The following is a 22,378-nucleotide window of genomic DNA, read 5'->3' as shown; positions in this document are numbered from 1 at the left end:
AGTACCTGTTACAGTCCCTAGTGCTGTGATGGAAGGCATTCTGCTGCCTTGCTTGATGCACACAGCCTTCAGATACTACTCAATCCACACTAAACTAGTAACTAGCAGGAGTCTCTCACTAAAGTTCAGGGCTTTTCCAGTAAATACCCTCCCCACTTCTCCCAAGTACAAGTCCACCTATTTGTAAGCCCAAACTCCAGTCATGAATCAACCCCACAGACAGTGGGATGTTTTAGTAAAGAGTAAACCTTACTTTGTAATCTACGTAAAACAAACTTTTTGTTAACATGGTGTTAAAATGGCTAGACAAATTTTCACTACATTCAATGGGCATGCTTAGGATGGTCTGAATCAAAAGTTAGGTGGCATATGTAAAAATCACTTTGGGACTACATGAAAAAGATAGGGATTCATCCTCCAGCTGAAATTGAGGATTTTTTTTTTTTAACCAAACTTTAGAGGGCATTTTGGGATGATTGACCAGAAACACAGGATATGGCATGTATAAAATTCTCTTAGGGGTTCCTGGGGTAGGAAGGCAGAGCAAAGATAATATCCATCCAGAGCATTTGAAACTGAAGTATGAGCTCTACATTACAAGGGACTGAAACATGCCATATATATTAAAATGTGAGACAGAGAAGACACATACTAGTTTCAAATATCACATCCCCTCGCTCCAACTGAAGCAGCCCATTCCAAGCTGCTTCTTCCATGAGAGACGTCATGTAACATGCCTCAGGATGACCACCACCAGCAGGGTTTGCTTAGTGATGGCTAATGATTCTCTCAAACAACACAGGGTAGGCCAGCTAGTTTATTCATATTAAATCTAAACTCTGGATCTCTGGCTTAATAACATAAGAAACTTATAAAGACAATAAATTTTGCATTAAATCAGAGATGGCTTAAATCAGTCATAGAAGTTCTAATATTCTGAGCTGGCAATTACTGCATAACAAATGTTCAGTCCAGTTACAAAACCACATTTCATTTCCTTGGCCACAAAATCTTTCACAGATTTGAAAAATGCTTTTACCATGTACCCACTGCTACCAGTCACATAATTATAGTTTCTTCATCCCCCAGGAACATCACTAAGTGAAAGGACTTTTTCTTTGATCAGTTTGTAGGTATGTAAGAACTCTGAGAGTAAGTTTAAAGAATGAATATGAACTGAGATGCCAAGTAAAGTTTTTATTGCAAGCACAGTGAGCAGGAGGTGTCTTCTCACACAAAGTGGCTGCCAGGTCTGCCATTAACTACATCTCTCTGACAGCCCTTCATTGGTTTAAAGCATATTAGTTGGTTCTTGCTATCAGGTGTACATCATTTCTGCCATGTGGGACATTTTCTTGGGAATATACAAGTAATATTCCATGTAGCCTGACAGGTCCTCAATGGTCACATCATCCACATAGACTCGAGCTTGCTCAGAACAGGAACGCGGGGAGCCAGACAGAGTTCTGGTGTGAAGCGACTGAGAGTAGTCCTCAAGCGTGGATCTTCGTTCTGGGGCCAAGGGAGGGACATTCTGCAAGCCTGAAAAGGAATACACCTCCATATCATGCCACCTCTTACACTGGCACTCCTTGCCTAGGCATGCACATGGCTGGCCCTGGTTTAGCTTGGAAACAGATTGAAAGTCAGAGAGTTCATTGGCCTTGAGACTTGCTTGGGAGACTTGAGTAGCATCAGAGGAGTCTTCCTTCTTACTCTCTGATGGCAGCCTTGGAACCGAAGTTCTCAAAGGCTCAACAACTGCCCCTGTGTGATTAGTATCGAGAGAAGTAGAGCATTCTCCTGCACTGAAGTCTTTAGGGGTTGAAATTCCCAGCCCACTGCTGGCATCAGGGGAGTCAGTCTGGCCTTTGTGCTTGAGCTGGCTGCTGGAAGAAGATGCTATTGTACTGCAATGTATAAACTTTGGGGGATGAAGGACAGGAGATTTAGATCGTCGACGACGTTGGGTTCTCATTGCTCCTCGTGAAGACTTCCGTGTTGAGCTAAGAGGGAAAAAATGTACAAGATGTTGGGATACAGAGCTCTCCTAAACAAATGCTTTAGGACAGTTGGAAATCTGCCCCCTCTCAGACTTATGAGTCTAAGGGATCATAAGTTTTCCCCAAAGGGATGTGCCCACCTCCCTTTTAAGCTGCCTATGTCTCTGTGTCTCAAAAACGTCAACCTCTCCATATTAGCCACTTATAAAAACAGGAGAGGTAAAGGGTAGTTTTTACCTGCATTTCTTGAGCCAAACATTTAGTGCAGAACACCCACCCTGTCCCAACCCTTGGCTCAGGAACCTGTGACCCAACGGGTTTAGAGAAGCACCCTGCATAGACAACTGTAGGGTGTAAAAACTAAATGTTTCTATGCCTTGAATTCAGCAGCTTCAGTATCACTGTGAGGCTAATGCTACAAATGGCCATTATGGCATGATCTCTAAACAGAGCAGCAGGTTTAGGGTTCATTTCTATCACTGATTAACAGCTGACAGATTTAGACTCCTGAAACTTTCAGATATTGGGACATATTAGATAAACTACATAACTTTAAAAAAAAATTAATAAACAAAAGAACCAAGCAAAGCAAAAAGGAGACAAAATTGCCAAGCAAGTTTGAAAATAGAACCAAATAGAACTTTAAGAAATAAACTTTATATTTGAAATTAAACTAAATGGATGGGCTAAGCAGAATATATACAGTTAGGGAAAGAAACACTAAATTAGAAGATATATCTAAATTATTTATAACAGGGGTCAGCAAATTACAGCCTGTGGGCCAGCACTGTGAGCCACAGAGACCAGGGTGAGGTGTCCCTCCCTCTTTGGCCATTCTCCCCGTCACTCCCCATGCCTGCCTTCCCGGCCAAAAGACATCAGACATGCCACACCTCTGCTTAGGGTCCATGCTGGCTACTATTTACATGTTAGGGCTCTGCTGTCGGCAATCACTGGGCACTGAGAAGCAGAATCTCAGTTTGAGTGTCTGGCCTGTGCCAGGCTCTCTATGGAAGAGAGAAAGACATACTAGAATCTGAGTACCACTAGGGCAGGAAATAAAACTGACCCTGGGATTGCCCCCAAGCCAGCCATTCCACAAGTCTAGTCATTTCATCCTGAGACTCTCAGCAGCAGAATACAAAGTGTGTCCACCAGTCAAGATAGTCCACATCAGGCAGGTAGGGCAGGAGTTTTCTCACTGATGTAAGTACCTACATAATATCCTCAGATCTCACTTCTCGCTTGCCAAAACCTAAAATATTTGCTATTTGGCCCTTTACAAAAAAAAGTTTGCTGACCCCTGACCAAGAAGGCAGCACAGAGATGTGGAGAGCTGGAAAAAAGTAACAGTTAAGAGATGTAAGACTAAGAAATCTGGAATCTCTGAAAGAAAGACTATAGAAAAGGAAAGAGATTTTTAAAGAGATAACAGCTGGTAAATTTTTTAAATTGATGAAAGGGAATCTATAGATATAGAAAGCAAATGACAGATACACTAGAGAAAACTATAGAATACCAAACGCAACAGGAACTGCTGAAGAGCTGCCTGAGACTAGACAGATTATTTCCAAAAGAACAATTAGATGAAAAGAAGGCTTTTCAATGTCAACATGGAAGCCAGAAGACAAGAACTAAGAGAAAATAACTATCAATCTAGAATACGATTTTAGGTATATATCAACTCAGGTATATCTTCAAAGAACAAGAATTAAATAAAGCCTTTTTCAGATGAATCAAAACAAAATATATTTACCAATAGAACATGATGTTATACAACTCCAGAGGCATTAAATTTATTCTATATGGAGTTCTATAACACAGAGGCCCTATTTGCCAATAAGACCTTCACTAAAGGAACCTCTGAAGAAAGTACTTTAGGAAGAAAAAAAGTGATCCTATGGAAGGTGTGAGATGCAAGAATGGTAAGAGCAAATAAAGTGTAAATGAGATAAATCTAAATAAACACTGTCTATTTAAATAATAATGAAGTTAAATAAAACCTAATTTGTAAGTCTAAAAAGTGATAGAACTAAAATACTGGGCAACTAGATCATGGAAGTCAGATCAGAGTAAATGGGTTTTAAGAAAAAGGGTTCAAATACTAACTATTGTCTTTGTTAATAAGCATGTATGGTAAAATTTCAAGGCTAACTACTAAAATAATAGAAACAAAGTATACAATCTCCAAACCAATAGAAGGGAAAAATGGTAGGGGGAAAAACAAACCCATTTCAAACAATTTTTTTAAAGATGAGAAAAGGAAATAAAAAAAAAAAAAAGACAACAAATAGCATAAAGTAAAATCTATGTAAATGAGTTTAAGCAGTTAAAAAATTATCAGATTAAATAAAACAAGTCATATATATTTGTGAGACACACCTAAAATTTTAAAACACAGAATGATTGAAAATACTAGAAAAAGATACACTAGGCAATACTAACTAAAAGACAACTGTATTAGCTCTATTAATTCCAGACAAAATAGACTTTAAGACAAAAGCCATTATGAAGGATAAGAATGTCACTATATGATGTCTCAATTCACCACAAAGAAAACATTCTAAACTGTCACGAATGTAGGCTGTATGATCCTACAAAATAGCCTCAGAATACATAAAGCAAAAATATAGAGTGTAAGGGGAAACCAGACAAGTGAATTCCCATAGAGATTTCAACATACTTCTCAATAATTGATAGGTCAAGCTGACAAAAAAAATCTAAAAAATTCAAATAACACTGTATTTTAAATAATAATTAAAAGCTTAATTTAATGGACATACATGGAACTCAAGAATGATTAGAGAAAAACTCATTCTTCTCAAACAACATAGAACATTTATAGAAATTGACTATGTACCAGAACATAGAGCAAATCTCAGCACATCCATAATTGGGAAGAATGGGTCTTCTCTAAACATTGAGTCTTGGGTTCCGTATCATACATACCCATTTCTGGATACGTGGGAAAGAAAATCCAGTAATATTTTAAGGTGTTGAGTTAAAAATCATCTGCAAGAGGCAGCTCTTACCCATGCCAACTGTCTTTAGATGCACACGTGGTTTTAGGTTTGGTATCATCGGCTGCTGTTCTGACTGATGCTCTGACACTTGGGCCTTCTCCAACAGACAGAGATGCTATGGACCTAAAGAAAAGAAACAAAATTTACAGCTACAGCACTTACTGTTCTCACCAACCCAAGCAAAACTTGTTTTCTTTCTAGTTTGAGTTTCTCAAAAATTATTCAGCTTTTAGTGCAAATTTTCCTTTGGAACCAAATTTAGAGGATCCCTTAAAAGCCCACTGTTGCAAAATCACAAGCCAAAGAATGATTCTTAAGTATAGCCAGCAGCAGGATAAAAATAGACTTTAGGCTGTTTATCTGGGGCAGATCAGGCCTTATGTCCAGGGAGAATGCTAATGACACTGACCACTTATTTTATGTGTGCAACCAGAGCTGGAAACTAAGTTTAGGAGCAAAAGCTTTAGGAGACTCAATCTAACTTGAAAATGAATACATTTTCAAATATTATACAACTGTTAGAAAAATATTCTAATTTTTAAAACTAATAAACTTGAAATATTTACTGAGTTAAATCTTGGCAGTTTGAAATTACACAAGTAATATGGGTTTCCAGTAAAGAAGATGAAAAAATTTAAAAGAGAGAAAAAATAATTATCTATAATCTTACAACCTGGAGATTAGCAACATTAACATTTTGGTATGAATCCTTTCAGACCTTTCGAAACACACGTACACACACACACACACACACACACACACACACACACACGGCTCCTACCTCACATGTTGTGGTACTGATAAAAACCCTTTAGAAATATAAAACCTACTAAAGTAAAATAAAAAGATGTTCACTGAAATATAATTAAAAATATAAAGTACTGGGAATAACTTAAATATCCAATAACAGAAAATACTGCATTATATGAATTACGGCAGATCTATGCGATGGAATATTAGAAATGTATTAAAAATTAAGTGTATAAAGACCTTTTAATAACATGAGAGAATGCTCATAATATTAAGAGGAAACAGCAGGGATAAGCACCTATACATACATTATGATCTCAACTGTGTACAAAAAGTATATGGTGTTATATATAGTCTATATATTAACAGTGACTATGTGTTTACTTCCTTTTTTATTTTTGTGAACTTGTCTATAATATGCATGTATTATTTTATAGTCAGATAAAAAGGATTATGTTGTTTTATAATAAATATATAGAGATTTGTCTTGATAAGACAAATACCACTAGAAATCAAAACCTGCTTAACAGGATCGAGCTAAATTCCAGGCAAGGCTTGGTTAGTTTATGAGTCAGTACCTCAGATGTCCCATTTGTAAGTCAGCAACAATATGAAACAACTAGAGATGTATGATACATTATACAAGTCTTATTCTGCTTACTCATGGTAATGACTCACCCCTTCTACTCTTATTTGTTCAGTTTTCTCAAATGCTCTTCACTGCTACTTCTCTTTCTATAATTGTACTCAAAGCAGATCACATGCTACAAATATATAATATTTGGTAATATATTATACAGATATTTTGAAAGGTATTTTTTAATATTCTAAGTAATTTTTAAGAGTAGTGAAACAGCTTAATTTTATGCTCCAACTTTTTTTTTTTAATGTATTTTTATTGATTTCAGAGAGGAAGGGAGAGGGAGAGATAGATAGAAACATCAATGATGAGAGAGAATCATTGATCCGCTGCCTTCTGCACATCCCCTACTGGGGACGGAGCCCACAATCTGGGCATGTGCCCTTGACCACACTCGAACTCGGGATTCTTCAGTCTGCAGGCCAGCGCTCTATCAACTGAGCCAAATCAGCTAGTACCCAACTTCTTAAAATACCAGGAAAAGAATCTGTATATCAAGAGTTATTTATATAAATGTATATACTAAGAAATTTTGTATGTATACATATATATATGCAGCATTCCTAGTATTTTCCTGCTTTAAACATTTTTTTTTTACTGTACCCAAAATCATGAAAGCATACACTATGACCACAATCTGGAACTGTTTGTCTGCTTTGTTTCCATTTCCCAAAATGGCTTATAAAGTGCCAATCAACTTTCATGGCAAAATGACCACAATATTGAAAAAACCACTGGGAAGAGAGAGATACTTATTTGAAGTATCATGGAAGCAAATGTGAGCACCTGTAACAGCTATTACACAATTAGTATATTTAGCATAAATCAGTCTATTAGTATAAATCTCATTTGGTAGGCCAAAATAGTGTTAGCAATAAGCAGACAGCTATAACAACATCCATTTAATTTTTACTATCTGCCAGGTACTGCATGCATTTCTTCCAAGTTGTCTTCAAGGTACCATATAAAGGAATGGTTAAGAGCACAGGTTCTGGAGACAAACTGTCTAGGTCTCTTACCGATGTGACCTTTAAGAAGTAGCTTAAATCATCTGTGGTTTGTCTGTAAACTGGAATAACAGTAATAACTATCTTCTAAGTTGGTAGTGAGGACTAAATAATGTATGTAAAGTACTCAGGCTAGTGTCCAGGACATAGTGATATAATTTTTAGTGATTATTATTATTACTTGTTGTGGAGTTTTGTACTCTGAGTTTCCAGTGTTTGGTTTCCATTCATGAAAATAAATATTCTTAAATCCATTAAAAATCTGATGTTTCTTCTGGCCTGGGGCAAAGAATGGGGATGAGAAGAATACTGCACAAAACATTTTGCAAAGGGTGAAATTTTAACATTCAGACAGCAGCTGGTCTGTAGGTGCTCTAATTATTTTGGCCAAAGGGTCCAAGATTATTGATCTCTGTGACAGAACCCTAATGAATAGGTTTCCATAGTGATAGTCTCAGCAATAGAGCCCATGAAATCGACAATGTCTGCAGAGATTTCTATTGAGGTAATTCACTTTTAGTGAAAAATACTGTGATTCCCTGGAGATATACGAGAAAATCCTTAATGGGACATCGCTTGATAATGTTTGATTAAAAAAGAGGGCGAGCCGAAACCGGTTTGGCTCAGTGGATAGAGCGCTGGCCTGCAGACTGAAAGGTCCCAGGTTCGATTCCGGTCAAGGGCATGTACCTGGGTTGCGGGCACATCCCCAGTAGGAGATGTGCAGGAGGCAGCTGATCGATGTTTCTCTCTCATCGATGTTTCTAACTCTCTATCTCTCTCCCTTCCTCTCTGTAAAAAATCAATAAAATATATTTAAAAAAAAAAAAAAAAAAAAAAAGAGGGCGAAAGCACTCCTCAAAGTTAAGGAAAATCAAACCACGGAACCTTGGAGTACAAATGAACTACAACTTTTCAAAATTTAACAGAAGAGTTTCTTTTACAAGAAATACAATGCTGTGCAGATTTGGTAGAATGTCACATTATTAACATTTATATCTTCTACAAATAATGAGAAATTTTAGTAGAGAAAAAGCTCTTCAGAAAAAAGGCTATTTAAGTCTAGTGAATAATTCCCAAATAACATATTATATATATATAATTACCCTGATGCATCCACTCTTAATTTCTTGAAAGCAGTTTGTAGACTCTCCTCCTCTCCATCCTTGGCTTCGGATTTCATTGTGAAACTTTTTACACTACTATGATGTTCCCGCTTATACTAAAAAAGAAAATCAAAATAAAATGAGCACAGTGACAACAGGTGGGTTCAGAAGTATATATTTTGTTAAAATCTTTATTCCTGATACTATTACTGTTTGTTAGAGGAGAGGGGAACAAATTTCTATTTCTAAAAAGAAGTTTCAGTGTAGATGATTTCTTGAATTTATTAAGATAGAATTTAAAATGCCCAAATACTTGATGCCAATATCCTATTACACAGTTTTGGAAACAATATCACCTAAAATCTGTTTAAATATACTTTTTTAAAGGGAGGAAAATCTCTCCATTTGTAGAGGTCTAGAAACCTATAGACAAAATAACCTTTGCATCAGAAATAAAAGGGAAAAGCCAAACGAATAGCATTCTGATTCTTTAAAATGCTACTATTTATCTAGTCTAACCCTAAAAATTCTAGTTAAGTATAACTTCATGATACATGGCAGCATTTCTCTAAAGCAATCCTGACCTGAATATCATTATTCATATCCAGATATCAAACTGGATATGAATATCAAAGCAGAATTACAAACATATTTACTGATTATTCCACAGTTAACCTATAAGGTTGATACCTTCATTTTTTTAAAGAGCTTTGAATATTTTATTATAAAAGATAAAAAATGAATTATACTTACAATTCAAAAAAAATATAAAGAACTTAACCCCTCAAAAAGAGGTAGGAAGAAAAAAGAGAAATTACTGTTCTATAGATGAACATTTAAGTGATGTTCAATTTTTTAAAGCCAAAAAATACAAAACAAATAATCAAGTTTTTTCTTTCCACCCCGATTATTACATTTAAACAAAGAAAAGGGAAAGGGGAACCAACCAAAGCAACAAGAAACACCACTGAAGTATGTTAATAAATTCTTTGAATCTAGTTTCCCAATTATTTTTTCACTTGGTAAAAGATACTAGTTATTTTTTCAACTAGTATCTATAATGTCAGAGAATCTGAAAAACATTAAAACAAACAAAAAACAGAAAATGGGGAATTTTTGAAGCGAAGGCGTCACTCTACCTCTTCTTTCTTTATTCCTAACCTGCTTGCTACCCCTTACCCTCCCCCGACCCCCCTGGGGGCTCCCAGAGAGCAGTGCCTCCCTGTAGAGCCCTGGATCCTCTGAGTCGCTCTCTGCTCATTTCTCAGGGTGGGCTTGATGCATTGTGAGACCTCCAATATTCCAAAGGTCAGAGTGTGTTGTAATATGTTAGATATAATGTGACCATGTAGTACCAATGAAGCAAGGAATCAAGACAACTCGTTTCCTTTTTTATTTGGGTAGAGGAAGATATTTTAGTCAGCTCTCTCCAGGGAATGAAACATTGAACACTGAAAACAGTCTCAAAAGAACTCAGCTAGCTTTCACCTCAACTTTTCAAGACAAAAAATTTAAATACATTCCCACATATATTTTGCTGGTTTATTTAACCAGTGTATGAACATGATCAATTCTATACTTCACTGGTTTCTAATCTTCTAGATGTAGAGGATCCTCCCCGCACCCCCCCACACACACACACACACTAATGTCCTACATACCTAGGAAGAGGGGTGAGCAAAGACCACATTCTAATAATTTTAAAGCCCACCGCATCTGAAAGAGTGCTATCGTAGGTTGTAAACAAATTCATCCTGCGGGCAGAACTACAGTAAAGCTTGACTTACAGTTTTCCTCAATTACTTTATAACCAGTCAGTCAAATGTTCACTCGGAGGAGTGGCCTTTATAGAGTTAAGTCATCTGAGCCGAGTCTCCCCAGCCCTGCAGACCCCACACTAACCCTCTCCCGCCTCTCTGGAAATCAGTACATCACTTCTAGGTGTACACTGCTGAATCCTGTAGGCGGAAGTCCTCTCCCCCCACAAATACAGAACTCTTACCATGGGCGCAAGCACTGGGCTGGACTGGGGTACATGGGGGGACTTGACACAGACCAGGGCCGGGAAGCCCCTGCCTGTGTTCCTGCCCGAAGCCTGCGTTAAGCAGCTCTATACCCAAATATGTAACTTTTAATTATACAGCGCTGATTTAAGAGCACTGCAGGTGACCTCTAAAATCTAGACGTTAACACAAACTTAGTTAACATTCTTGTTGACACACTCAAAGTTAAAAGCCAAAACAGACCAAAATAAAAACTGGCTGCAGGCGAAACGTTTAGGAATGAAGTTCCATCTCAATTATTTTCAGACTTCAGCATTTTTGATTACTCACCTTTTCTCTCGGTTATATTAACCCGGAGCAAAGATAAGTGTTCCGCACGATTTTAAGCGCTAAATCAGAGCCTGTGTGTAATTCACAAAAGGCTTATTATGCTCCTCGGTATTCCTACCTTCCTATTCACTCACATCAAGAGCTCTAGGACAAACTCCGGGGAACACAATTCACATTAAACTTGCGGGAGACTTCCTTGCCGTTTTCACAGCGCTGATTTCTTGAACAGTCTCCCAAAAGATCAAACTGTTAAAGGCCTATTCGAAGTTACTTTGTATTGCTTTAAGTCAAATCACACAGGGCAATTTATGCCTCCGGTTTCCCCCAACCTTTCAAAAATGACAAGCAAAATCCTCCTAAGTTCCTCCATCAAAATTTCTGGTTTTCTCTGACTTTCAACCAATAGCATGTGTCACAATCTTATTTCTATCATGCCGTTTTCACCGAGACCTCTTTCAACCTCGAGCCTAGGAGAGACCTGGGGGAGAATAAACGATCCACGCGTCAGCGCGTCATCACAATGTTCAAGATTTAGGAACTTGCCCGGCCCCCCCGGAAGCAAGCACGGAGTCGGGGAAAGAAAGCCCCGTCCAGCGAGTCTCTAAGTCGCCAACAAGACGAGGTTGAAACCATCGCCCCCCCCCCCCCCCGAGATGAAACACAGTCACACCTCTCTCTCCACACCCACTTCAACTCCGACACACGCTCTTCTTGCTAGAGCCAGAGCACAGTGTTGTTCTTTTCACCCAGAATCTGGAGGGGTCGCAGTTGGGAACGATCGGGAGAAAAGGTCAGCGGCCAGTGGGGCTCGGAGAGCGGGGAGTTGTCCAGAAGCCACCAGGTCTGGCTGCCTGGGGTCTCCTGCTGGGAGGCGGCCCCTCCAGGACACTCCCCCGTCCAGAATGAGAGATTTCAGTTGGGCGAAGGCGCCAGGGATGCAGGGGGAGGCAAAGAGGCAGCCAACGAGACTGGGGCTCAGAAACGAGCGGGAAAGGGCGGGAAGGGGCAAAGGGCGACCGAGGAGGGTGAAAAGGGGAAGCTACGGCCCAGCGGGAGAAGGCGGAGGAGCAAGACCGGGCAGGGACAACGAGAGAACAGGAAGGCGGGAAGGGGCGATAGAGCGGAGCTGGGCAGGGCCAGGCCGCAGCACCCGAGGAGGTGGCGAAGACGCCCAAGTCCGGCCCGGCCCCGCCGTCAGTGCCCGCCCGGGCGCGACGCGACAGGAGGCGGACGGGCCCGAGGAAATCGCCCGCGGCCAGGTTGGGCCAGGCGGCCGAGGAGCGGTGCCGCGACCCCTCCCTGTCAGGACTCTCACCTTCTCGCACTCTGGTTACCCAGTCCCGTCGGTTCAGCGAGTCCGTCCCGGATCACGGAGCCTGACTGACCCGGATCCAAACCCGCGGAGGGGGCGGCCCGCGCCTCCGAGTCGCACTGCGCCTGCGTCACTCGGGCACGCGCCCCGCCCTCTATTTATGCTCCTCCCGCCTCCGTGACTCGGCAGCGCGGCAGGCGGCGACTGCGCAGGTGCGGAGCGGCGGCCGCGCCTCTCAGACGCCTCGCACCCGCCCTCTCGGAAGCACGTGCGCTTGCGTCATTTCCTGTTATTCTCTTTGCTCCCTCCTCCGTGCGCAGTGGGTTCGCTCTGGACCGGCTCGCGGGGCGCGTCTTCCTCCTCCTCCCTCGGGCGCGTGAGTAGGCGCTGCTCTTCGCAGTCGCGAAGCAGCCTCCACTTCGCGAGGCTCACTGTGCTTGGAGCTCTAGCTGAGCCACCAAGGCAACGGAATTCCTTGGGGTGAGGCCAGGGTGGGCGTCTTCACGGCTCCAGAGCCCCTCGGAGCGCCCCTGGGTGTTAGAATCTGGACCGCCTGCAACGTCTCCAGGACTCGGGGACACCACACCTTCTGGGGGTCTTTCAGGGCTTGCGGAGAAGCGAGGCGGTGCCAGACCAGGGGCAAGGCCAGGAATGGAGGCCGGAATTGCCACTGAAAAGCCTTCGCTTGAGCGCCCCTGTTTGACTGGAGCGACCGCTTTCACCTCTCTCCGCCTCAGTTTCTCCAAGATTCTTAAGTGAAGAATCTTAACAGCCAGAGTCGTTTCTCTCAGGCATGGACTCCTTTAAGAACCTGATGAGAAATAATAGACCCTTTCGAAGAGAAATGCACTAAATGTGTAGCAACGTTTTAGGCAGTCCACCCAAGTAGGTGATTTTTTAGGGATTTTTTCCACTTTTATGATTCTGATGGTTGCCCCGATGGCAGGCGGGGAAGGGGTGAGCTGGGCAACAGCTGGCGGCCCCGCCATCACTGGGACTGAGTCTGCTGGTCTGGCTGTGCCTCCTCCCCTCACTCACCAGCTCCACGTCTCCGCTTCTCTGAGCTTCGTGGGAAAGAATGGCTTTCCTCAACAGACTTGGGTAGAGGTGGTTTCGGCTCAGCCTAGGGTGGGAGCTGTTGCCTGAACCCCAACTGGACCCTCCCACCTCCATTCCCCAGTACTTAGATGCCGTCACCTCACTGGGCAGACCTTGGAGCGCCCGGCCCACGTCAGGGAGTGGAATCTACAGGATACTGTATAAGGCGGTCACACACAGAGCATGTCATGCGGCCTCGGTGAAACGTTTAGAAGTCTCCTGTTCACACCGGAGGCCCCACTGACAGGGCACGAAAGAATAGCTACCGGTTCATGGTAAAGGTCCAACATAAAACCTGACGACGGTAATAATCATGGCGGCCCTCTGCGGTGCAGCAGCTGTGTACACGTGCTCCACCTGCGGTTTTACACCGGTTACAGCGGAGGATGACTGGGACGCCCAGAGGTTAGAGAACTTGTTCTTGCTCCCCTTGGCCTGTGTCACACGGTGCTAGTAAGTGACTGGGATTTCATCTCTTGAACGCCTGTCTCTCAACATCTCTTAGAAAAGAGTAGAAAAGGAAAATAGACATTCCCCCCCCCCCCCCAGGAGTTGCCAAGTAACCTGCATCAAGATGAAATATGTGTTTTAAACTATCATTTCAAAATATTTCTTCAGATAAAACACATCCTGGAGGGCAAAGACTGTGTCTAGATCAGTGGTTCTCAACCTTCCTAATGCCGCGACCCTTTAGACCCTTTAATACAGTTCCTCATGTTGTGGTGACCCCCAATTTCATTGTTACAAATTGAACATAATTAAAGCATAGTGATTAATCACAAAAACAATATGTAATTATATATGTGTTTTCCGATGGTCTTAGGCGACCCCTGTGAAAGGGTTGTTCGACCCCCAAAGGGGTCGCGACCCACAGGTTGAGAACCGCTGGTCTAGATTACTGAATTCCTGGAGGTTAGTAAATGCTAAATGTAATTTTGGTGAATTCTTCAGTTTACCTTAACTTCTACCCATTATGGCATCAAATACTAAAGCCCCAAATGTTTTAAAGTGCTTCATATAAGCATATCTCCATGAAGTTAGATGTTTTTTGAGAATGTGGTTTATTACTCGGTGTATTTGGAAGGCAGGATCCCTTGGGAGGTCAGTAGGTGGCACCATTCACTAAAGCGGGAAATCCAGGAAGCCAGCTGGTTTGGGCAGAGAGTTCAGTTTTGGACACAAGGAATTTGAAGTGCAAATGAAAGTAGGAATCAGGTTAGGAAGGGTCTTAAAGGCCACGCTGAGGGATTTATTCTAGGAACCATGGAAGCTGTGGATGAGAAGAGGAAGGACCGTGTTTTTTAGGAAGATTACTCTGGTTTCCACCTGGATGAGGACCGTGTTATTTTAGGAAGATTACTCTGGTTTCCACCTGGATGGCACAGTGATCCAGGCCTGAGATGGCAGTGCTCTCAAGAGCAGGTGACGGTGGGAATGGAGAACAAGTGAACCCATTGAAACTTGTATAGATCAGGCTTTGGTGAGAGATTGTGTGCAGAAGGACCAGTGGGAGAAAGTGGGCTGACAATTTGCTTTCTAGTTTGAGCAACTGAATGGGTATTGTTGCCTATTTCTCATGTAACTACTGAACCTAGCTGACAAGGAGCAGATGAAAAACAACATATATAATTTTTATATATAATTTTATATACAATTTTTATATTAAATTTATATACATAATTTTTCATTGATTTCAGAGATGAAGGGAGAGGGAGAGAGAAAGATAGAAACATCAATGATGAGAGAGAAAACAATGATGAGGAAGAATCATTAATCAGCTGCTTCCTGCTTGCCCCCTACTGGGGAATCTAACCAGAAACCCAGGCATGTGCCCTAACCCAGAATCAAACCATGACCTCCTGGTTCATAGTTTGATGCTCAACCATTGAGCAACACTGGCTGGGCAGAACAGCATTAAAATGGAAAATAATAGTAAAAGATAGTACTTTTATAGCTCATACTGTGTGTCAGAGGTGTCATTCTAATCTTCACAACAATCCTATGAGATTACTAGTACAATTATCTTCCAAATGAGGAAACTGAAGTAAAGTAACTTGCCTGAGATTACACAGCTAGTAAGTGGTGGAGCTAGAATTGGAACCGAGGCAGTCCGGCATGGCTCATACCAGGAATGAGCCCACAACCCGGGCATGTGCCCTGACCTGGAATCAAACTGGTGACCTCTTGGTGCATGGATAGATGCTCAAACCACTGAGCCATACGTGTGCCCAGGTGCCCATACATTTCTTGTGTCTCCAGTTGGATTCTAAGCTTCTGGTGGGCAAGAATTATCTGTTACATTTTTCTCAACTTTCCCTCCCTCAGCTCCTATTCTCTCGGTGTAGGTTAAATGCCCCCACACTGTGTGCATCCATAGTACTTCACACATCCTCCATCATCTCAGGGGCTGCATCTTGTGTCCCTGGTACCTGGCACAGGGTCGGTCTGCCACCATATGTATTGAATGAGTGAGTGAATCCATCAGTAAGTCAGTCATCTCAGCAAATACTTACAGTTGCCTGTTGGCTTTTTAGAACCATAACTGGGATCTCGACTCCTTTGACAGTGATTTTAGCAGCAGGGCCTTTTACTAGAACATTCTCTTTTTTTTGGTGGTGGGGGGGGAGACAAATTGGTGAAAGTTGGGGAAGAGATTAACTGCACTTAACTGGCATTCTCTACATAGCCCCAAAGCTGTCTGCTATTTGATACTTGCCTTTCTGAAATGTTGGGTCAGAGTGGGGAATGAATGAGGACTTTGGAATGCTTGACAGATGACTTGGCCACATCCCTCTGCACTGGTTTGGATTAAGTCTGCAGCAACTTCAGTCCTAGTCTCAGGGCTCCAGGAGGATGGGAGGCTTTTCTTGATAGTTACTGAACACTTGCAGAGGGAGCCCAGGATTACAGATTCTCTTTCCTTCATTGTGATAAGGCCCTTGACAGTGAGTTTTCAAAACTTAAAGACCCAGGGTCTTGCCTTCTCTCAAATGTTCATTCATTTGAACTTTAATCTGTATGATGACATCAGGAAGGTGTTAAGGCCAAAATATAAATCTAGCAGTAAAGCTACAGAAGAAAATGGGTAAATGGTAAGGACTGGAAGGGAGTATTGACCAGGGCTTCAGGGGTGCCGGTAACATTCTCTTTCTTGACCTGATGTTGCTCATAGTGTGTTCAGTTCACAAGCTGTACACATCGAATATGCACCTTTTTCTGTGTGTATGTTAAATGTCAATTAAAAGTGAAAAGCTTTAAACAAATATTTGTGTGTATGCCACAGATATGTTTATTAGATTAGGGTGAGCTGTTCTTTTTACCCCTTTAGTTCTTGACCTAAACTCCAGGTTAAAAACCACTGAACTCTGGCGGGGAAAAATTAACTAATGTTTATAAGTCTTTTATAATTTATAAAATGCATTCACACACATGATTTCTTTGACCCTTAAAACAACTCAGAGTTTATTATGTTTATCTCCATTTTACAGCTGAAGCCCAGAGAGGTGAAGCCACTTCCTGAACTGAGGAGTGACAGAGTCAGATCTCAAATCCCTGCTCTTCCCAAAGCATGATGCCTTCAGCAAAGGAGAGCCAGAAGGATGAGAATTATTTTGGGAGATGAATACCAGCTTTGGTTGAAGGAATAAGAACCGAAGAGAAGTTAAAGGAGTTGGAACCACAGGTAGGAGTGATTCAGCAGGGCAAGCATGTTAGGCCCCTGGTTATAAGAGCCTCTGTGTCTGGACCTGCTCCTGTTACTTTGGGGTGCTCCTGTTACTGTATGGCTGGGCTCCCACTTGCTTTCTCCTGGGCCACCCACTCTGCTGGTTGGCCCTTGGACAAGTCACTGCACTCTCTGAGTCTCAGTTTGCTCATTTGCAAGATGGAAATAACTACCCCTCTCTGCCAACTTAGGAGAATTGCTTTGAGGATCTGATGAGGTGGTGCATATGAAGCTGCCTTGAGAATTTTAAAGTGTGTGGCATGAGGAACCCCTGAAGCCAAGTTTACTTATCCCAAGAGAGGGAAGGCAGGACTCTAATGAGGGCTTCTTTCCTTTTCTCTTTTTTTTCTTTTCTACTTCGTATTTTTATCTATATTATTTTACAGTGTCCTTGTTGTAAAATGATACAAGTGATGCTGAAATATTTAAGGTAGAAATGGAAAATTCCATACGCTACCTGCCTGTAGCCCTCCATCCTGCTGCACAGACAGATCACCAGTGTTTGGGGATTAGTACACCTCCTGCCAGGCTTTAAAAAAATATTACACACACACACACACACACCCTCCCTGGCTGGATGGCTCAGTTGGTTGGAGGGTCGTCCATACACTAAAAAGGTTGTGGGTTCGATTCCCAGTTAGGTTACATACCTAGGTTGAAGGTTTGATCCCCAGTCAGGGCACATGCAGGAGGCAAATGATTGATGTTTCTCTCTCTCAAAATAAAAAAAATCAATAAAAACATCCTCAGATGAGTATTTAAAAAAATATATGTGTATAAGTATCTACATATATATTTTTCAATACACATGCACTTGTTCATACAACTTTATTCTTTAGATTTCACAAAAATGAAATTGTTCAGCACCTTTTCTCTCCTTCCCCTCTACCCTTAACAGTTTTATCTTGAAGAGCTCTCTACATCAGAGCTATTTAATTTTTTTTCTATATCTGAGCATGTATATAGTCTAGGAACAGATGTCATTAGGATCATTACTAATTTTTTTAAACGTTATCAGTGACACATGAAAATGCTTGTTAAACAAGTTTCTACTTCTATAAATGTATTTTGAAGTAAACTTGCTGGTGACACAAATTTTAATATTTAATAGATATATCAAATGTCAGATTCCACTCACACCAGTGGTGTTTGGGGTAGACATTTGATAGTGTCTGGGGATATATTTACTTGTCACTAAACATCTTAAAGTAAGAAAGTCCCCTCACAACAAAAAATTGTGTTAGTAATGCTGGAGTTGGCAAACCCTGGCCCACACCTTGTCAGTGCTGGATATTGCCATTCTTTTTAAACTTCCCAATCTGGTCATTTGAAAAATGATACCTTATTTTACTTTGTACCTCTTCTGGAGAATAGGCTTACTTTTACTTCTTACTTTATGTATTATTTACATTTGTTATAATGAACATGTATTATTTTTGTTTTTGAAAAACCATTAAAGATTTTTTACAAATCTATGTCTTTGATTATCACTATGCAGTCGTTCTTAAGATTTAATTATGTACATGCCTGCTGGTTTTTCCCTGATAAGGTATAGAAAATAATCCTCAATATAGACCTTAAGAAGTCATCAGTACTTCAGGTTTAGGTCTCCATACTCTGGCCTTCAGAATTGCTCTATTGCCCTTACAAAGCACGTTCTCCCAGTGGACACCAAGACCCAGGAGCCACCTCTAAGAATCATCATCACAGCCCAGAGATACTCCTGACCACAGACCACTGCTCCAAAGAAAATGTTCTTGCACTGGCCTACAACACCCACCATGGACTCATCTCCCAAACACCAGAAAGAAATCCTCATTCCCATTTCTCTCTGTGAAACCTGTGGTCTATTTACCCTGTGAATTTCCCAGGCTGGCACAGCTGAGCCAAGCCCCGGGGGCTTCTGTGGAGCCCCGAGCTGCTGGCATAGGCTCAGGTGCAGCATGAATATGTTCGAACACCCTCCAATGTGTCCTGTCAAATGGAAAAAAGGTGGAGCCCAGTCCTGAACCCTGCCCAACATGGCAAGGACTCCTGGAGAAGTGGCCCCCTCCTTTCATTTAGCTCAGAGCAAGCCGGAGCCAGCCTGGAGGAAGTGTCCATGGAGGACCTGTCAGTAATAACTGGATACTCCCAAGAAAATGTCCCATGTGGCCAAAATGGCCTGGGCTTACCTGCAGCCTTTGCAGATCACCCAATAACAGATTCGCAAGTGGGCATACAGTTCCTGCCCTGGTTCCAGGAACAGGACTTCTGCCAGCAGTTCTGTGCATTGGATCTGTGCTATGGTTTTCCAGTAAGCAAAGGCATATGTGGAGGCTGCCTGCCTGGTCTAGTGGATCTCCACTCTCTAGAATGCACACAAATCATGACAGTGGAATGGAGTGTACAATCTGTGAGGCCATGAATGGCTGAGATAACCCCTGCACTGCTGACTTAGTGAAAGAGAAAGCAGTAGGGTTCACAGTGGAAAGGGAAGGGAGTGATAGAAGGAAAGAACACCAGTCTGCAAGTCAGGGCCTGAGTTCTGCTCCTGCCTGGCTGTGTACCCTGAGACAGATAAATCACTTTACTACTTTGGGCCTCAACTTCCTTGCTAACTGGTAATTGGAAACATTCCCTCTGTTTTTCAACTTGTGTGTTTCTCAAAAATATTCCCAATTATATAAAGCTGGCTACAATGGTTTAGAGATTTAAAATAGCGTTTAGAAACAATCCACTTCCTATTGGTTAGTTTTTCCTACTCAAAAGTAATAGATGCTCAGAACAGGAGGAAAAAGTCAGATGATACAGCCAAATGAAAAGTAATTGATAGAGAATACCCATAACTCCACCCACTCAGAAACCATACTGTTGATGTCTTAGTGGAATCTGTTCAGATAAGCGGTTCTTAATTGGTGGATTGGTGGACTTTGGTGGGAGAGAGCTCCTGGATTATTTAACAAACCCCTTTTCATTGGCCATTTGAGATACTTTAGTTGTTTTGCCATTACAAAAAATGTGCAAATATAAGCGGGATGAAAAGGAATTAGAACTTGAGAAAACAAGAAGAAAAAATAGGTAGTTTGAACACCTGACAGAAATACTTTAAAGAGCACAAAAAGATGCCTAATTATCTTACAGTGCACAAAAATTACCAGTGAGAGACAAACAAGGGCTTAATGGGCATTTCGGCTGTTTAATAAACATATTTACTGGGCAGGTGCTATAGTATGCTAGACCGTATAATATGAACTCCACAGGTAGTTCAGCCACTGACCTCACTGAGCTTTTAAACTAGTAGAGACCAACACAGAAATTGGGCATGAACAATAGTTTGTGTCTAACCAAACTGCCTTCATGACTGATTGGCACAGTAAACTGTAACCTCCCTCCCCCTAACTTCCTCTGATTGGCCCCAGAAATTCATAAAGCAAGTCTGTCTGCCTGTTCAACCTACAGATCTTTACGTCTTCAGGTGAAGCACCCAGTCGTCTGTGCTGTCCTTCCCTGGCAGGAAGGGCCTGCAAGCTCCCTGTTGATTCATCACACAGTGCACGTGCCCAGACCTTCCAACAAAATACCCGTGAACAGATGGCCACAGCATGGGGACAGTGAGGCCCCAACCTCTGAGGACAGACTATGCTGGTAACACTTGAAAGGGTTCTACAGCTTCAGGAGGTGGGTGGGGAGGGAGAAGAGATGAGCCAGCCCTGATTGGAAGACCTGGTCTGCTGTCCACCCAGAAAGAGCCTGTGTGCCTTAGATCAACACCTCGTACTAAGCTGTGTGCTGATCTTCAGGGGTCTTGTTGGACTGTGGATTCTGATCCAGCAGGTCTAGGGTAGGGACTGAGATTCTGCATTTCTTACCAGTTCCTAGTGATGTGCTGATTCATTCTTTCTTCCTTTCTTTCTTCCTTTCTTTCTTCCTTCCTTCCTTCCTTCCTTCCTTCCTTCCTTCCTTCCTTCCTTCCTTCCTTCCTTCCTTCCTTCCTTCCTTTCTTTCTTTCTTCCCTCCCTCCCTCCCTCCCTCCCTCCCTTCCTTCCTTCCTTCTTTTCTTTCTTTCTTTCTTTCTTTCCTCCCTCCCTCCCTCCCTCCCTCCCTCCCTCCCTCCTTCTTTCTTCCCTCCCTCCCTCCCTCCCTCCCTTCCTCACCCAAGGATATTCTTTCCATTGATTTTCAGAGTGGAAGGGAGGGAGGGAGGAGGAGGAGGGAGAAAAACATTGATATGACAGACACATCGATTGGTTGCCTTCTGCATGCACCCCTGGGGCACGAACCTGCAACTGAGATTTGTGCCCTTGACCAGGAATTGAACCATTGACCTTCAGTCCAAGGGCAAACACTCTAACCATTGAGCAAAACTGGCCAGGGCAGTGTGCTGATACTTTAGACCACACTTGGAGTAGCAGAGCTTTAGGGATTGGTATCACAATTCCTTGGGATGCTTTAAAAATACGGAAAGTTAGATTTATCCAAACATACTGATTAAGAATCTTCTGATCCATTTCTTCAGTAGGTCTCCACCCAGACTGCACATTAGAATCTTTTGAAGAGGTTTTTTGTTTTTTTTTACTGCTAATTCCCACTCATGTATCTCTCTATATATATCTATTTCTCTCACTCCCCTTGATCCTCCTCTCTCCCCCTCTTCCTCTCTGTCTCGCTCTTTCTCTCTAGTTGCTTTAGTTTGAAAAGCTCTTTCAGGTGGCTCTGACAACCATCCAGTGTGGTGTGGGAGCAGAGGCAGTGGTTCTGAGTCTGGGCTGCACATCACAGTCACCTGTCACCTGGAAGTTTTACAGAATGTCAGTGTCAGCATTTCTAGGGTTGGGACCAAGAGATTAGCATTCACAAAGCTCCCCAGATGAGTGTAAGCCAGGGGTGGGCAAACTTTTTGACTCGAGGGCCACAATGGGTTCTTAAACTGGACCGGAGGGCCGGAACAAAAGCATGGATGGAGTGTTTGTGTGAACTAATATAAATTCAAAGTAAACATCATTACATAAAAGGGTATGGTCTTTTTTTTCAATAGTTTCATTCATTTCAAACGGGCCGGATCCGGCCCGCGGGCCGTAGTTTGACCACGGCGGGTCTAAGCTGTAGCCCCTGGTGTAGAGCCTGCTATAAGAATCATCTGGGATTCTTGATGGAAATACAGGTTACCATAGTCTTCCTTGACTCGGATTCAAGGTCTGGGGCAAGGTTCAGGAATCTGTATGTGCAACAAGTGATGTAGCTGATTCTTATGAGATGGCAAGTTTGGGAAACACTGAGATAGAGAAAATGTCCCTGGATTGGTCTCAGAAAGACAGCGCTCCTGACTGCATAACTTCTCATAGCTCACTTAGCCTCGCTGAGATTTGTTTCTTCATCTGCAAAATGGAGATGATGATAACT

At 42.1% G+C, this 22,378-nt stretch overlaps 2 protein-coding genes across 6 annotated transcripts in view; one reads left to right on the top strand and one right to left on the bottom strand.

Moving 5' to 3' along the window:
• Positions 1-803: 803 nt before the first annotated feature.
• Positions 804-12,326, bottom strand: OSER1 (oxidative stress responsive serine rich 1). Of its 2 annotated transcripts, XM_059707007.1 has the most exons (4): positions 12,178-12,321; positions 8,530-8,645; positions 5,036-5,149; positions 804-2,006 (listed from the first exon to the last, which is right to left on the bottom strand). In XM_059707007.1, the coding sequence occupies exons 2-4, from the start codon at positions 8,604-8,606 to the stop codon at positions 1,319-1,321; spliced, it is 879 nt and encodes a 292-aa protein (XP_059562990.1). In that variant the 5' UTR covers positions 8,607-8,645; positions 12,178-12,321; the 3' UTR covers positions 804-1,318. The 2 variants fall into 2 exon arrangements, with proteins under 2 accessions (XP_059562990.1, XP_059562991.1); XM_059707008.1 differs by lacking the exon at positions 5,036-5,149 and having other exon boundaries at positions 12,178-12,326.
• Positions 12,327-12,440: 114 nt separating this feature from the next.
• Positions 12,441-22,378, top strand: part of GDAP1L1 (ganglioside induced differentiation associated protein 1 like 1) — a 39,014-nt gene continuing 29,076 nt past the window's right edge. The window contains exons 1-3 of one of the 4 annotated variants that reach the window (XM_059707003.1): positions 12,441-13,677; positions 16,761-16,954; positions 20,454-20,623. In XM_059707003.1, coding sequence (XP_059562986.1) covers positions 20,618-20,623 — 6 coding nt within the window. In that variant the 5' untranslated portion in view covers positions 12,441-13,677; positions 16,761-16,954; positions 20,454-20,617. Of the gene's footprint in view, positions 13,726-16,760; positions 16,955-20,437; positions 20,624-22,378 lie in introns of all 4 variants that reach the window. The other 3 variants (XM_059707005.1, XM_059707004.1, XM_059707006.1) reach the window with 3 other exon arrangements.

Source organism: Myotis daubentonii, chromosome 8 (assembly GCF_963259705.1).
Source record: "Myotis daubentonii chromosome 8, mMyoDau2.1, whole genome shotgun sequence".
In the NCBI taxonomy this organism is placed as follows: Eukaryota; Metazoa; Chordata; class Mammalia; order Chiroptera; family Vespertilionidae; genus Myotis; species Myotis daubentonii.
The sequence above is the reverse complement of the archived record's forward strand: the minus strand, read 5'-3'. Positions and strand labels throughout refer to the sequence as shown.

Excerpts from the sequence above, each read along its gene's own strand:
- OSER1 (XM_059707007.1), bottom strand. The coding sequence starts at position 8,606 with ATGAAATCCGAAGCCAAGGATGGAGAGGAGGAGAGTCTACAAACTGCT. Across the intron at positions 5,150-8,529 it reads TTAAGAGTGGATGCATCAGG|GTCCATAGCATCTCTGTCTG; the intron begins GTAATTATATAT and ends TCTTTTCTTTAG. Across the intron at positions 2,007-5,035 it reads TCTAAAGACAGTTGGCATGG|CTCAACACGGAAGTCTTCAC; the intron begins GTAAGAGCTGCC and ends TTTCCCTCTTAG.